The sequence below is a fragment of the Macaca thibetana genome, chromosome 18 (assembly GCF_024542745.1).
Source record: "Macaca thibetana thibetana isolate TM-01 chromosome 18, ASM2454274v1, whole genome shotgun sequence".
Lineage (NCBI taxonomy): Eukaryota > Metazoa > Chordata > Mammalia > Primates > Cercopithecidae > Macaca > Macaca thibetana.
In genome coordinates, this window is record NC_065595.1 from 60,167,981 (window position 1) to 60,185,148 (window position 17,168).

The 17,168-nt window shown below is 42.4% G+C and overlaps 1 protein-coding gene across 2 annotated transcripts in view; it reads left to right on the plus strand.

The window, feature by feature from the left end:
- CLUL1 (clusterin like 1) overlaps positions 1-9,850 on the plus strand; it is a 58,217-nt gene extending 48,367 nt beyond the window's left edge. The window contains exons 8-9 of one of the 2 annotated variants that reach the window (XM_050767654.1): positions 3,921-4,108; positions 9,460-9,850. In XM_050767654.1, coding sequence (XP_050623611.1) covers positions 3,921-4,108; positions 9,460-9,463 — 192 coding nt within the window. In that variant the 3' untranslated portion in view covers positions 9,464-9,850. The remainder of the gene's footprint in view (positions 1-3,920; positions 4,109-9,459) is intronic. The other variant, XM_050767653.1, reaches the window with a different exon arrangement.
- Positions 9,851-17,168: the final 7,318 nt, after the last annotated feature.

Sequence of the window (17,168 nt, forward strand, 5' to 3'; positions counted from 1 at the left end):
TGGGAAAGTACCTGAACCATTGTAGGCCTCAGTTTTCACCTGTAGTAAAATGGGAATAATAACAGCTATATTAACATGTACACCTATAAAGTGATTAGTATAGATTTCTTATACAAAACAAGAGCTCTGTAAATTATAGCTCTTATTAGTTGCTGACACAATAAAGCCACTGAGTTATCTTGAGAATTAAACATGTATATGTTACTCTTCACATAAAAATATATTGCCAGCTGGGCACGGTGGCTCATGCCTGTAATCCCACCACTTTGGGAGGCCGAGGTGGGTGCATCACTTGAGGTCAGGAGTTTTGAGACCAGCCTGGCTAACATGGTGAAACCCCATCTCTACCAAAAACATAAAACATTAGCCAAGTGTGATGGCGCACACCTGTAATCCCAGCTACTCAGGAGGCTGAGGTAGGAGAATCGCTTGAACCCGGGAGGTGGGGGTTGCAGAGAGTGGAGATCGTGCCACTGCACTCCAGCCTGGGCAACAGAGTGAGAGTCTGTCTCAAAAACAAAAACAAAAATAAAAACATATTGCCATCTTAAATTCCACCTATACCATGACTCCCAGGTTCAGTCAATAACTTTTTGCATAATACTCAAGTGACTTTTCTTCCTAAGACATCCCCACTCCAACACACACACATTACCTTAATCTACAATCAGGCTAGTGATTCCTGATGAGTCTGGTATCGAGGGGTTCCCAAAAAGACCCGGATAAAAAAATTACTGGGCAGAGCAATTGAAGATGCAATATTCTGTGTAGTATGTTATGTTGGTGCCCTATCCAGATCCCTGGGGATCCCTTTTACCAGCTCCCACTGGTGCTGGTGCTGCTGCTAACTGCTTATCTCTGAAACTTTCTCCCAAAGATTGCCCTTGGGGCACTTATGCCCCAGAGTTTCCTGCAGGATCAGGCTGAGGCTAATGGTCATCTGAAGCCATATTCTTGCTTAGCTGCTTTCTCTTCTCTAGTTTGCTTTCCTCTCCCCTTAAAAGTCGCACCTGAGAGCACTCCTTTCTAAACCATTTCTGTCAGAATCTCAGGCACTGCTTCTAGGAAATTTGACTTACAGCATTCTGTAATCCAGCATTTCCCTCTTTCAAACTACAAAGCTGTGGATCGTGCATGATTTCAGAAATAAGTTTGGAAAGTCACAGCAAGCTCATTAAAAAACAAGGTTAAAAACCATACAAAAAATAGAATAGGACAAACTAGAAAATATTAGCATGTATTGCATTTCATAAGTCATATGCACATCATGGAATTTCATTTCCATTTGGTATATGTGTATGTGTGTAAACATATATACACACATATGTAGACATACGTGTGTGTTTTGAGTCATGCTATCAAGTGTATTCATTACTACAGACCACAGTCAAAGAGTTTTGAAAGCCACTGTTCCAATCCCTGCCAGCTCTCTGATTCTGTAACTCCATTAGATCATACTCAAGGAAGGTAAAGTAATTCAATATATTCGATCATCCTCGTATATACAGACTTTAAGTTTAATGAGGAAAACGTATTGTCTTGAAGAATAAAACTTGAAGAAAAATTTTAGCAGTGCTTTCAACCTTTAGAAATCTACAGTCAGGCTGGGCGCGGTGGCTCAAGCCTGTAATCCCAGCACTTTGGGAGGCCGAGACGGGCGGATCACGAGGTCAGGAGATCGAGACCATCCTGGCTAACCCGGTGAAACCCCGTCTCTACTAAAAAATACAAAAAAAACTAGCCGGGCGAGGTGGCAGGCGCCTGTAGTCCCAGCTACTTGGGAGGCTGAGGCGGGAGAATGGTGTAAATCCGGGAGGCGGAGCTTGCAGTGAGCTGAGATCCGGCCACTGCACTCCAGCCTGGGCAACAGAGCAAGACTCCGTCTCAAAAAAAAAAAAAAAAAAATCTACAGTCAATATTTAGTTGTTTTTACCATTGTCAGTATTTCCTATTCTGTGCTTCAATTTACTTCCATTCTAGTGTCTGAGTAACACTAACAGATGTATCTAAAATTCTTTATGCTGATAGCAAAGGCACTTCTATATAAAAACCTCCACATAAAATAAAATTATGGTTTTCAATTATATACTTTTATAACAATTATTACCACTAAAGAGCATTTACTAGGTGTCAGGCAATGTTCTAATAACTTTTTCCATATATCAGACCATTTAATACCCTCAGTGACCCTATAAGGGAAGTAGAATTCTTTCCCCAGTTTTTCAAATGAGGCACAAAGGAGGTTAAGCAACTTGTCTGAGCTCACACAGCTAGTAAATGGTAGAACTAGAATTCAAAGTCAAGCAGTATTTCTCTAGAATGAGTGAACGTAACCACTTTGCTAAACTGCCTGTGAAGTTACTTTTCTCAAAACAGCTCTTATGTCACCATGTAAAGAAAAATACAAACCCATAAAATAGCAAGTGCTGAAGAGAAGCCTTAGGAAAGAAATATGCAAATTCCAGCAAGTGAAAAGGGTTATGGCCCCTGGCTGTATAATAGTTACGTAAGTGTTTTTTTTTTTTTTTTTTTTTTTTTTTTGAGACGGAGTCTCGCTCTGTCGCCCAGGCTGGAGTGCAGTGGCGCGATCTCGGCTCACTGCAAGCTCCGCCTCCTGGGTTTACGCCATTCTCCTGCCTCAGCCTCCTGAGTAGCTGGGACTACAGGCACCCGCCACCGCGCCCGGCTAATTTTTTGTATTTTTAGTAGAGACGGGGTTTCACCGTGGTCTCGATCTCCTGACCTTGTGATCCGCCCGCCTCGGCCTCCCAAAGTGCTGGGATTACAGGCGTGAGCCACCGCGCCCGGCCGTAAGTGTTTACTTTACAATTATTTAAACCAAACAAATACTATATGCCGTTTTTATATATGTTATAGTCACAGAAAGAGAAGGGAAAATTTAAAAATCATTCTCTTAAGGTTACATCAAGTTGCCTATCAGTTCAGTTCCATTTAAATGATTCAAATCAAAGTCTATGCACTGGAGAATTCATTAAGAGAGTAACATACATGTTATTCGTTAAGAGTGACATAAATTTTGCACTGATTCTTGCCAAAATCACACAAACAACCATAAAGTGTAAATTTTTAGGAAAACTCAGTACAAAGCTTGGTGCAATGCAATAAAGTTTGTGGCACACTGGCCGGGCGCGGTGGCTCAAGCCTGTAATCCCAGCACTTTGGGAGGCCGAGACGGGCGGATCACGAGGTCAGGAGATCGAGACCATCCTGGTTAACACGGTGAAACCCCGTCTCTACTAAAAAATATAAAAAATTAGCCGGGCGCGGTGGTGGGCGCCTGTAGTCCCAGCTACTCGGGAGGCTGAGGCAGGAGAATGGCGTGAACCCGGGAGGCGGAGCTTGCAGTGAGCTGAGATCCGGCCACTGCACTCCAGCCCGGGCGACAGAGCGAGACTCTGTCTCAAAAAAAAAAAAAAAAAAAAAAAAAAAAAAAAGTTTGTGGCACAGACAGTAATACTCAGCAAACATCCCACCTCCTGTCTCATATTTTCTAGCTCCCCCTGTGGTTAAACGTTGCCATGTGGCAAGTTCTGGCCAATGAAGCGTGAGCAAAACTGAGAAGGGTTCTTTGTAGACTGAGACAGTGAAGAGCCTATGTGTGCTCATCTATTCTCTTTTTCTGCTGAGGGCACAAAGAAAGTCATGAATTCATCTGCTACAGCTATGAGATAATGTGCCTCTGCCTACCAGGCTCCTCAGTGTTTACTGGTATGCAGCCCTTGTAACGGACACATAACACGAGCAAGAAATAAATCTTTGTTGCATGAAGCCCTAGGAATGCCGGGACTAATCTGTTACCTCAGCACAGCCTAGCCTATCCTGACTAAGGTGGTATTAAATTACTATTGAACGTGTATTGGGATTTAGTAATCTTTTACTGTATAATCCTTCTTCTGTAGGTAGTTCCAAGGATTCATGAAGGAAATATTTCCAAACAAGATGAAACAGTGATGACAGACTTAAGCATTCTGCCTTCCTCTAATTTCACACTCAAGATCCCTCTTGAAGAAAGTGCTGAGAGTTCTAACTTCATTGGCTATGTACTAGCAAATGTTCTACAGCATTTTAAGGAACATTTTAAAACTTGGTAAGTAGAGTGGCTGGTTAGGAATGCCTTGTTGACAGGAATAGTTAATTCTCAAAAGGGAAAAACAAAACTTGTTTGAAAATACCTGGAAAATATGTTTAACCTCATTAATAAAGACATGAAAACAAATAAGATGGCATTTTCTGCCTATCAAATTTGCAAATTAAAAAACCCCCGGGAAATCCTGATAGGAATGTGATGAAATGGGGATTCTCATATATCATGTATTAGTGGGAACATACATTGGTTTTGCCTTTTTGAAAGCTATTTGATTATGCATATGAAGAGCCATAAAATTTCTTTTTGATATGATAATTACACTTCTGAAATCAATCCTAAGGAATAAATCTAAATTTGATGAAAAGTTCTCCCTCCAAGATCTACATTTACAAAATTATTTAAAATATTAAAAATGTTAAACATTATCTTAATGTGTAAAAATGGGACAGTGGTTAAATAGATTATGGCTAAATATATTCAATACATTTTATGAAATGTTAAAAATATTCAAAAAATTTAAATAATGACTTGCTAACTACTTTAACAAGAGCTTTAATATAAGCCAGTCTTGGAGGTAATATTATTATCATCATTTTACAGAAAAAGATCCTGAGGCTCAACGTCCAAGGTCCAATGAACTACTCAGGTCGGAGGTGGTAGAGCAGAATGTGGAGCCAGGTCTCTCTCTGACTCCTTCATCACACTGTACTGCTTCCTGTTAAGATATTTGCTCAAAACATGCAAGATATAAAAATCTGGGTAATATGCTCAATCTTAAAGAATAATTACATTTTAAGTTACTCATAAGGGACCTTGTTAGTAGGTCACCATCAATGTGTAATTAAGCCAGATGTGACAGGATTTGCTGCCTCTCCCTTTACTTCTGAATTCTGGAGGCCTTTTTTTTTTTTTTTGGTTGTATCAGTCAAACGGCCAACATCTTTTTAGCATCTACTAAGTTTAGATACAGGAACTAGGTACTGTGAAAGAGAAAATGAAAAATTTGACAAGATCCTGTCCCCAAGGAGCTTCCTATCCAACAGGGAGCACAAGACAGATAGACAGACATACACACAACTATAAAGCAAGGCAGGATTTAGCGAGTTCACAGGAGCAGGCTCTGGGAGTTCGGGGGAGGGTCGTTCACGTTCTGGTAGGGAAGAAACTTCTGAGCTGGATATATTCCCTTTCTCACTGTCCTTCTATCCCCTCTCTTCTTCTCCTTTCCTCTTTCCTCTTCCTCCTCCCACTCTCTCCTCTCCCTTTCTTTCCTTTTTCTCCTTTTTTTTCTTTTTCTTTTTTTTTTTTTTTTTGAGACAGAGTCTTGTTCTGTCGCCCAGACTGGAGTACAGTGGCATGATCTCAGCTCACTGCAACCTTGGCCTCCTGGGTTCAAATGATTCTCGTGCCTCAGTCTCCTGAGTAGCTGGGATTACAGGTGCACACCATCACACCTGGCTAATTTTTGTATTTTTTAGTAGAAACAGGGTTTCACCATGTTGGCCAGGCTGCTCTCGAACTCCTGACCTTAAGTAATCCACCCACCTTGGCCTCCCAAAGTGCTGGGATTACAGGCATGAGCCACCATGCCCAGCCTCCTCTCCCTTTTCTTTTCTTTTTTTTTTTTTTTGAGACAGAGATTAGCTCTTGTTGCCTAGGCTGGAGTGCAGTGGTGTGATCTCAGCTCACTGCCACCTCTGCCTGCCGGGTTCAAGCCATTCTCCTGCCTCAGCCTCCCGAGTAGCTGGGATTACAGGTGCCCTCCACCACACCCGGCTAATTTTTTTTTTTTTTTTTTCTTTTTGAGACGGAGTCTCGCTCTGTCGCCCAGGCTGGAGTGCAGTGGCCGGATCTCAGCTCACTGCAAGCGCCGCCTCCCGGGTTTACGCCATTCTCCTGCCTCAGCCTCCCGAGTAGCTGGGACTACAGGCGCCCGCCACCTCGCCCGGCTAGTTTTTTTGTATTTTTTAGTAGAGATGGGGTTTCAACGTGTTAGCCAGGATAATCTCGATCTCCTGACCTCGTGATCCGCCCATCTCGGCCTCCCAAAGTGCTGGGATTACAGGCTTGAGTCACCGCGCCCGGCCCACACCCGGCTAAGTTTTTGTATTTTTTGTGGAGACGGGGTTTTGCCATGTTGGGCAGACTGGTCTGGAACTTCTGATCTTAGGTGATCTGCCTGCCTCAGCCTCCCAAAGTGCTGGAATTACAGGCATGAGCCACCACACCCTGCCATCCTCTCCCTTTCTTAAAAATACATCAATTAATTAAATATATAAATGTAGATACACACACAGGCAGCATCAAAGTGTATAGGTTGGAGAGGAGACTATTCCAAAAAGGGGGACGGCATGGGCAAATACAGCAAGAAAGAGTAGAACATCTAGGTACTGGGGGCGCTGGGAAGTCCTGCTAAACTGGTCCCCTCACACTGTGGGGCCTTTAAGCTTCCCTGTGTCAGGGCACCTCCCCTCTGTGAGTTTGGGTTCCTTCTTTGGTTGCAGGCAACCAAGACCAGCTCAGCTGAAAGAAATGGAAGGATGCTGACTCACGAATCAGAGGGGAAGCTGGACGACTATGCCCAGAGCCAGGCAGAAACGGGTCGGGTCTAGAGTCTGGGAGGAGGAAACCCATGGACAGTTGCTTCAGGGCCCAGCGCTCACGGTGAAGCAGCTGCAATTGTTTTTAGTCCTCAGATCACTCTGCTCAAGATGTGACTTGCCAGGAGGAATCTGGCTGGCCCAGCTGGGACATATGTGTCCACCTCTAGACCAGGAGAGAGGAGAGTGTTGGTTGACAGTCCCCATGTCTACCTCTTTGTCTAGGTTACTGAGTCATCAACAGATCTCAGTTCAAAAAGTCACTTGTTCAGGGGCAATATACCCTCTTCTACCCATAAACTCTCCCTCCCCTTTCATACATGACCATAACACCATGCAGCACTCAGCTCTTGTAAGTTGACATTTACCCACGTGGCTCTTTATGAACGTTCATCTCCATCCCGAGACCTACAGTCCATGAGGGTACCACCCTTCTAGGGTTTTTGTTCTTCTCTTTGTCAGTGGGGACTTAGGACTGTGCCTGGCACAGGGCAAACCCTCAATATTTGTTGAACAAATAAATTAATAAACACATGTAAATGAATATTAGTAGAATACAACAAGAGTGACAGTAGGTGAAGGTGGAAAGCAAAGGTGGGAAGCGGTCAGGGCTCTGAGTGCCGGCCTGTGGAGTCTGAGCTTCACTCTGCAGCGCTGGTGAGACGCGATAGGTTTTAGAGAAAGGAAGCCTCATGCTGGTGCCCCAGTGGGTACTGACTTCGCATTTGTAGCCAAATCAAAGTTTTTCCTGTAAAGTCATCTATCTCTTTCCCAGATGTTGGGACTTGCAATGGCAATGGGAAGTGAGATACTGAGTAATTGAGAGATCAAGTATTTTGATCTCTCAAAATATTTTACTAACAAGGCATACAAAGTGATTTTTCACACGCAATGTTAATGTTTTTCCTTTTTTTTTTTTTTTTTTTGAGACGGAGTCTCGCTCTGTCCCCAGGCTGGAGTGCAGTGGCCGGATCTCAGCTCACTGCAAGCTCCGCCTCCCGGGTTCACGCCATTCTCCTGCCTCAGCCTCCCGCGTAGCTGGGACTACAGGCGGCCGCCACCTCGCCCGGCTAATTTTTGGTATTTTTTAGTAGAGACGGGGTTTCACTGGGTTAGCCAGGATGGTCTCGATCTCCTGACCTCATGATCCGCCCGTCTCGGCCTCCCAAAGTGCTGGGATTACAGGCTTGAGCCACCGCGCCCGGCATGTTTTTCTTTTTTATGTATAGTTTTAAAATTCTAAAAGTAACAAAATCACAACTACCAAACATTTAGACGACAAAAGTTATCCATAATCCCACCATCGTAACACAACCACTATTATCATTTTACTGTTTTCCTTATTCACATTTTCTACTTATTTTCTTAGATTCCAAGAAATAGAATTACTTGTTTAGAGGTTATTAACAATTAACATCTTATTTTTCTGGATATATATATTGCTAAATGTAATAACAGCAATGTCTGCAGTACCAATTTCTCAAATACTAATTTGCATTTCAATTTTTTTTTTTTGAGACAGAGGCTCTCTTTGTTGCCCAGGCTGGAGTGCAGTGGCATGATCTCGGCTCACTGCAACCTCCACCTCCCAGGTTCAAGCGATTCTCATGCCTCAGCCTCCCAAGTAGCTGGGATTACAGGTGTGCAGCACCACACTTGGCCAATTTTTGTGTTTTTTAGTAGAGATGTGTTTTCACCATGTTGGCCAGGCTGGTCTCAAACTCCTGGCCTCAAGTGATCCTTCTGCCTCAGCCTCCCCAAGGGCTGGGATTACAGGCATGAGCCACTGTGCCTGGCCTGGCATTTCAATTTTTAAAATCTTCAGTAGTAAATGAAAAATTTTATCTTATTGTTATAATTTTATGGTTTTTTATTGTTCATGAGAATAAACATTTTCCAAGTTTGTTTACTCACTGAATTTCTTTTTTCTGCATCTTATTCAGTATCATGGATACAATTTTGTCAATTTTCTGATTATATCAATGCATTCAGGGTCCCAAACCTACCAAAGTTTAAAGGCAAAGATACTAAGGGAAAAACCAGGAAAAGATGGCAGAAAAGAATCACCCTGGCATTGTCAGTCATGTAAACATTTGTCGGGTGCCCTAGCTGCAGGTATGTGGCTCACTGAAACATGAACTCCAATTATAGGGTGAAATATATATTTAGAACCCTCTTTTGGAACTTCCATCTAGTTATCTAGCATCCTAAGTGCCTGGACATTCCTGATTGGTTTGCAATGTGTTTTGTTTCCCATCCCCAAGTTTCACAGCTGCTGGCCCTGGGATTAACAGTCACAGGCTGTAACACAATGTCTTGCACATCCCGAGTATTGAATAAGCTTTTGTAGATGGATTCTTACCATCAACATCATCATGAAAGGCAAACATACAAAATTTGTTGACTAATGTAATGAGTCATGAGTGACCGAAGTTTATTGACCAAACACTACGTACATGTAGAGTACAGAATAAACACTTTATTATCACATCTGAGGAAAAGACCATTTTAGAAGCTCAACAACCCAGGAAAACCGTGAAGATTTCTTCAAATTGTTAAGAATATCCATGCATACAGGTTTCACATTATTTTGCTATATACAGTATCAATTTTTCCAAAAGCCAAGAGCATTTTATTCTATCACCCATCCTGGACATTTACTCCAAGAAAAAATACACTGAGTCTATAAGTAATTGATTAGTATTTTGATCGTTGCTGCCTTTTTTTTTTTTTTTTTTTTTTTTTTTAAAGGTAAGAAGATCTAATGCATCCTATATCCAGTAAGTAGAATTGTCTCTTCATCTGGGACCTGGAGATCCTGAAATAAAAAAGGATAATGCAGTAAACGTAGTTGCAGGAAAGTGTGTTAGCTATATACTATGAAGTACTCTTAGTTTACTTATGTTGAACGGCTCAGCTATTAATACTCAAATTGAGTTAAAATGAAAATTCCTTCTTAAAAAATGTAATGTAATATGTATTACATTTTACGGTACATGAGTAGTTCTTTGTATATTGAAAAAATACTAAATCACCTAGGTGTCTATGTTCTATCACATCTACAAACATGTCACTTTCTAATTAATAAAATGTTCTTCCATTAGTTTGCTTTTACACTTAAAATATATATAATTGACTTTTTGGGAAAAATATCTGAGATTCACTGCTTTGTTTCGTAAAAACCAATAGCTTCTGTGTAGTCTTTTTTTAAATTGTGGTAAAATATACATGGCATTAATTTACCATTTTAACCATTTTAAAGTGTACAATTTGTGGCATTAAGTACACTCACACTGTTGTGCAACCATCACCACTGTCCATCTTCAGAACCTTTTTATCTTCCCAAACTGAAACTCTGTGCTCATTAAGCACTCACTTCCCATTTCCCCGTCCCCCAGCCCCCAGCCCCCAGCAACCACGACTGTACTTTCTATGAATTTGACTACTCTAGGTACTGCATGTAGGTGGAATCATTCAGTATTTGTCTTTTGTTTTGTTTTTTGTTTCTAAGACAGGGTCTTACTCTGTTGCCCAGGCTGGAGTGCAGTGGTGCAATCATAGCGTCCTTTTGTGACTGGTTTGTTTCACTTAGTGCAATGTTTTCAAGGTTCATCCATGTTGTTGCATGTGTCAGAACTCCTTCCTTTCTTTGGCTAATATTCTTGCATAGATTTACCTAGTGTTGCTTATGCATTCAGCCACTGATGGACACTTGGGTTGCTTCCATCTTCTGGCTATTGTGAATAATGCTGTTTTGAACATGGGTGTACTACATAGTTACTTTTTAAAACTGACACAACAGCGCTGTCTTTTGACATACTTATTTTATGGAAAACATGAGGTTTTTCTGGCTGACGCTCAACCTCATAATTTGGAGCTTGGTGCAACACAATAGGAGAGCTTTTTGTCAGTATATATCACTAAGGATTACAATGAGAGTACATATAGTCAGTATTTCAAATTATAAAAAAAAAAGTAGGCTGGGCGTGGTGCCTCACACCTGTAATCCCAGCACTTTGGGAGGCCAAGGTGGGTGGATTACCTGAGGTCAGGAGTTCAAAACCAGCCTGGCCAACATAGTGAAACCTTGTCTGTATCTACTAAAAATACAAAAATTAGCCAGGCATGGTGGTGCATGCCTGTAATCGCAGCTACTCAGGAGGCTGAGACAGGAGAACTGCTTGAACCTGGGAGGCAGAGGTTGCAGTGAGTCAAGATTGCACCACTGTACTCCAGCCTGGGCGACAGAGCAAGACTCTTTAAAAAATAATAATAATTAAAAATAAATAAATAAATAAATAAAATGTAATGAAAGAGAGAGAACTCTGAACTTTTAAAGAACTTTTCACCCAGTCTTGATCTATCTGATAGAAAGGCTTGTCAGAGAACGTTAGAGTTCAGAGGCAGCCAGCTGAATATAATTGACTTCAAATTGTCACGCACGTCCGTGTGAAGAGACCACCAAACAGGCTTTGTGTGAGCAACATGGCTGTTTATTTCACCTGGGTGCAGGCGGGCTGAGTCCAAAAAGAGTCAGGGAAGGGAGATAAGGGTGGGGCTGTTTTATAGGATTTGGGTAGGTAAAGGAAAATTACAGTCAAAGGGGGGTTGTTCTCTGGCGGGCAGGAGTGGGGCTCACAAGGTGCTCAGTGGGGGAGCTTTTTGAGCCAGAATAAGCCAGGAAAAGGAATTTCACAAGATAATATCATCGCTTAAGGCAAGGACCGGCCATTTTCACTTCTTTTGTGGTGGAATGTCATCGGTTAAGGCGAGGCAGGGCATTTGCACTTTTGTGATTCTTTAGTTACTTCAGGCCATCTGGGCGTATATGTGCAAGTCACAGGGGATGCGATGGCTTGGCTTGGGCTCAGAGGCCTGACACAAATGAAGATAAACCTTTTGTAAATCATAACTAAAGGCTATAAAAAATGAGAGTTATATTATTTTTTTGAGACAGGGTCTTACTCTGTTGCCCAGGCTGGAGTGTAGTGGCATGATGTGGGCTCACTGAAGCCTTGACCTCCTTGGCTCAGGTGATCCTCCTGCCTCAGCCTCCTGAGTAGGTGGGACTACAGGTACCATCACGCCTGTCTATTTTGGGGTTTCTCCATGTTGCCCAGGCTGGTCTCAAACTCTTGGGCTTAAGCAATCTACCCGCCTCAGCCTCTAAAGTGCTGTGATTACAGGCATGAACCACTGCTCCTGGCAGGGAATTATTGATAGAATCCCGGGTTCCTCGGTGTGCAGTAAATCTCAAATACAGTCTATTCAACCTAGATTTTATATATTTGTTAGTGAAGGTGACAAAAAAGTGATTAAGACAGCCTATTTTCTATCCAATGAGCTATCAAAAGCTTATAGAGTGGAAAGACAGTGGGGGAAGTCAGGCTCAAAGCAGCTAAGTGGAAAGAAGATTTTGCATGCAGGCTGACCTGGATTTTCATCGTGGCTACTATATTTTCTAGATGTGTGACTTTGGGCAACATCCTTAACCTCAGTGTCATCTATAAGGTAATTTAAGGACACTAGTGCCCCACTCATCTGTGGTTTTGCTTTGCAAGCTTTCAGTTACCCGAGATCAACCGCGGTTTAAAAATATGTGGAAAATTCCAGAAATACATAAGTTTTCAGTTGCAAGCCATTAAATCTCATGCCGTTCCTGCCCCCTCCTCTCTGGAGGTGGATGCTCCCTTTGTCCAGCGGCTCCGCAATGACTGCATTCCCCAAGTTGTTCTCTTAGGAACCCCTTCTGTGTTCAAGGAACCCTTACTTTACTTAATTATGGCCCCAAAGCACAAGAGCAGGGATGCTGGCATACTGTTATAATTGTTCTATTTTATTATTATTGTTGTTCATCTCTACCTGTGACTAATTTATGAATTCAACTTTATCATAGGAAGGTATGTATAGGAAAAAAAACATGGTATATATAAGGTTCAGTACTATCTGTGGTTTCAGGCATCCCCTGGGGGTCTTGGAACATATCCCCTGTGTATAAGGGGGAACTACTGCAAAAGTTTGTGTTTTATAGAGTAGTTATGAGAACTACATTAATTCATAATGTGTGGTTCATGAGACTCATTGATAGACGGTAGTTGCAACAATAAAAAATTATATTACAAGTAACTGATTCAGACTCTCAAAAACATTAATTTCCTGCTTTCTTTTACCTAAGTTTACCTACATGTTTGAGTTTGTAAAGGGGAGGTTTTTCTAGACCAATAATTTTCAAATGTTTTTGCTCTCTCATACTTCCTCAAAGGTAACTGAAAAAGTTGCAACATACTTGCATGTGATTTTTCTATATAAGTTGAAAGAATAGCAAATTGTTATTTTCCCGTGCCTTGTAAATATTAGCAAGTCATCCCTCTTTAAAATGTACCAGATGGAATCTAAATATCATTGCAATTTGACCCCGCATCATCCATTTATATCTAATTCTTTTTTTTTTTTTTTTTTTTTTTTTTTTTTGAGACGGAGTCTCGCTCTGTCACCCAGGCTGGAGTGCAGTGGCGCAATCTCGGCTCACTGCAAGCTCCGCCTCCCGGGTTCACGCCATTCTCCGGCCTCAGCCTTCTGAGTAGCTGGGACTACAGGCGCCCGCCACTGCGCCCGGCTAATTTTTTTCTATTTTTAGTAGAGACGGGGTTTCACCATGGTCTCGATCTCCTGACCTTGTGATCCGCCCGCCTCGGCCTTCCAAAGTGCTGGGATTACAGGCGTGAGCCACCGCGCCCGGCCCGCATCATCCATTTAAACAAATATACAAGTTTTTCTTTAACAGTGGGAAATTGTATCTCATTCCATTTTCTCCTTAAACTCTTATTTCAATCTACATTCCTCAGATAATTTTATCCTAATGTAGTACACTTTTATGCTTAAGTATCTTTTGTTGATCAATAAAATACTGATTTTTAAATTTTAAAAATTAAGAATATCCTGTGCATCAAATTCCAGGTATGAAATATTTATTCTAGATCGGGTGATCATTGTAATTATTATTTGTACATAATTGATCAAAATAACATAAATATACTACAAATTTCTATGACTATTAAATATAAAAAAGTAAAATTTTAAACAAATATATCTCTTAATGAGAAGGAAGAGCTTTTTATACTCCAATACGTTAATGTATCCACTAATAATTATTATTTCTTCCTAGAACAAGACAGGATTAAGCATCATGACCATCCCTATTGAGGGATGTTTTTATAGATGCAAGCACTGTGGCACCTACTGGCATAAATGCACCTGCTGATTGGAATGTTCTTTCCCCAGATCTTCCCTGCTGGTTTCTTCCCAGTATTCAGGTCTCAGCTCAAATGTGACTTCCTCAATGAGGCCCCCTGGTGATCAGATCTAAAGCACCTTCTACACAATCACTCTTTAGTGCTATACCCATTAATTTACTATCATCACACTTGTCACTACCACACAGATCTTGTTTGGTTACTTTTGTAGTGTTTGTCACTGCCAGAATGTCAGTTCTATGAAGAAAAGGACCTTGTCTGTCTTGCTGTTTGCAGACATGAGGAAGGTACTATGATATAAATGTGTGTCAGTGAATGAATGAATGATATTTGTCTGAGAGAACCATTCATTCTAACCGACATTTATGGAGTAACCACTTTGGAAAGAACCATTCTCTCTTTACTATCAAGTCAAGATACTCAAGGAAGGCAGCGGAAGAGGAAGGTCCATGTGGGCAGAGAAGCCTAGTCTTGAGATGTGATTTAGCTGGTATTTGGGTGGAACCAATAAACCAGCCTCAAAAATAACACAAGGGGCCGGGTGCAGTGGCTCACGCCTGTAATCCCAGCACTTTGGGAGGCTTGAGGCAGTCGGATTACTTCAGGTCAGGAGTTCGAGACCAGCCTGGGCAACATGGTGAAACTCCATCTCTACTAAAAATACAAAAACTAGCCGGGCATGGTGACGGGTGCCTGTAATCCCAGTTATTTGGGAGGCTGAGGCAGGAGAATTGCTAGAGCCTGGGAGGCAGAGGTTGCAGTGAGCTGAGATTGTGCCACTGCATTCCAGCCTGGGTGACAGAGAAAGACTCCGTCGAAAACAAAAAAAGAAAAAAGAAAGAAAGAAAGAAAAAAAATACACAAAGATGTGCAATTGATGCAGGGCAGGTGAGCCTGGTAATGGGCTTAGCCCAGGAGGGTTCTTGGTTTTGCTCAGGAAAGAATTTAAGAGCTACCTGGTAGAAAAAGCTCATGGCAGCTACAGCTCCCCAAGTGCTCCTGCAGAGCAGAGCTACCCTATAGGCAGTGGGCTGACAGCAGTAGCTCAAAGGCAGGTCTGCAGTCATATTTATAACCTACTTTCAATTACATGCAAATTAAGGGGCAGATGATGCAGAAATGTCTAGAAAAAGGGTGGTAACTTCCGGGTTGTTGGCTCATTGCCATGGAAAGGGGTAGTAAGCTCTGGGTGTTGCCATGACAATGGTAAACTGACATGGCACACTGGTGGGCGTGTCTTATGGAAAACTATTGCCCCATCCTTGTTTTGACTACTCCTCAATTTGGTCCCAAGTCAGAGCCCTGCCTCCAGAGTCAAGTCCCACCTACCTCACAATTATTATGTATCAGGTTTTTAAAAAGTAACACAAGGAAGGCTGGGCATGGGGGCTCACACCTGTAATCCCAGCACTTTGGGAGGCCGAGGTGGGCAGATCACTTCAGGTCAGGAGTTTGAGACAAGCCTGACCAACATGGTGAAACCCTGTCTCTTCTAAAAATGCAAAAAAAAAAAAAAAAAAAAAAAAAAAAAAAATTATCTGGGCATGGTGGCAGGCACCTGTAGTTCCAGCTACTTGGGAGGCTGAGGCAGAACTGCTTGAATCCAGGCAGCAGAGTTTGCAGTGAGCTGAGTGCCACTGCACTACAGCCTGGGGTGCAGAGCAAGATTCCACCTCAAAAAAAAAAAAAGAATAACAGAGTAACACATGGAAATTAAACACAGATAATGTGCATCTGGAGAATCTGGACTATTTTCAGCCTGGGATCTTGCTGGTGCTCCGAAACGTGTAAGGAAATGTGTAGGGAGTTTTCAGACGGTGTGGTGTGGGGGAATGCCAACATATGGTTGGCTTTCCACAGTCCTGCTAAAAAGCCCTGCAATGTGCAGAACAAACCAGTCCAGCTAAGAAAAGTCCCACCCAAAATGCTGAGAGCACCTCTGTGCTCAATCAACAGTTGAGGCAAAAGGATGCTTTGCAAGTACAACACATGTATCAGTGCATTTTAAACTCATTATAAAATCATTCTGTAAACCCAAAATAAAATTCTAAGCCCCAGAACCATCTGAAAAGACCCTTCCTCTGGGCCAAAGGCATTCCAAATTTAACCTGAAACACTAGTTCAGGCCGGGATGGGAATGGGAGCCAGACATGCCTCATTATTCCCTCCTCCGTTTGGAATTTAGGCACAGCTGACCAGCATTGACATCAACACTGGCCTTAAGACAGGTAGAACACACTCTTTAAGTCTGACAAGAAACATTTACAATCTACAATCTATCTGTCTAAAGCCTGCTACTTTGAGGCTTAATCTGCATGATGAATCCTTGGTCTCCACAACCCCTTATCTTAACCCAGATATTCCTTTCTATTGATTCAAATCTTTTTTTTTTTTTCCCCCCCCAGACAGCTCTGTCGCCCAGACTGGAGTGCAGTGGCACTTTCTCAGGTACTGCAACCTCCGCCTCCTGGGTTCAAGCGATTCTCCTGCCTCAGTCTCCTGAGTAGCTGGGATTACAGGTGCATGCCACCTTGCCCAGCTAATTTTTGTATTTTCAGTAGAGACGGGTTTCACCATGTTGGCCAGGCTGGTCTCGATCTCCTGACCTCGTGATCTGCCCGCCTTGATCTCCCAAGTGCTGGGATTACAGGCGTGAGCCACCACGCCCAGCCTCCTATTGATTCCAAATCTTTAGATAACAATTCTTTCAACCAAATGTATAAAAAATCAAGTTGTAGCCCAACCACCTTGGGGACATGTTCTCAGGATCTCCTGAGGGCTCTATCACCGATCATTGGTTACTCATATTTGGCTCAGAATAAATTTCTTCATATATTTTACAGAGTTTAACTCTTTTCGTCAACAGTTCCCACTCCCCAGTGTTAATGTTATAAACAATTCAGTAAAATTGGAAAATGTGGTCTATTAAAAATTTGGGGCCGATTGCGCCAGCACTTTGGAAGGCCAATGCGGGTGGAACACCTGAGGTGAGGAGGTCGAGACCAGCCAAACATGGCGAAACCTCATCTCTACTAAACATGAAAAACAACAACAACAACAACAACATTAGCCGGGCGTGGTGGTGCGCCTCTAGTCCCAGCTACGCGGGAGGCTGAGGCAGGAGAATTGCTTGAACCCAGGAGGCGGAGACTGCAGTGAGCCGAGATCACGCTACTGCCCTCCAGCCTGGGTGAGAGAGCAAGGCTG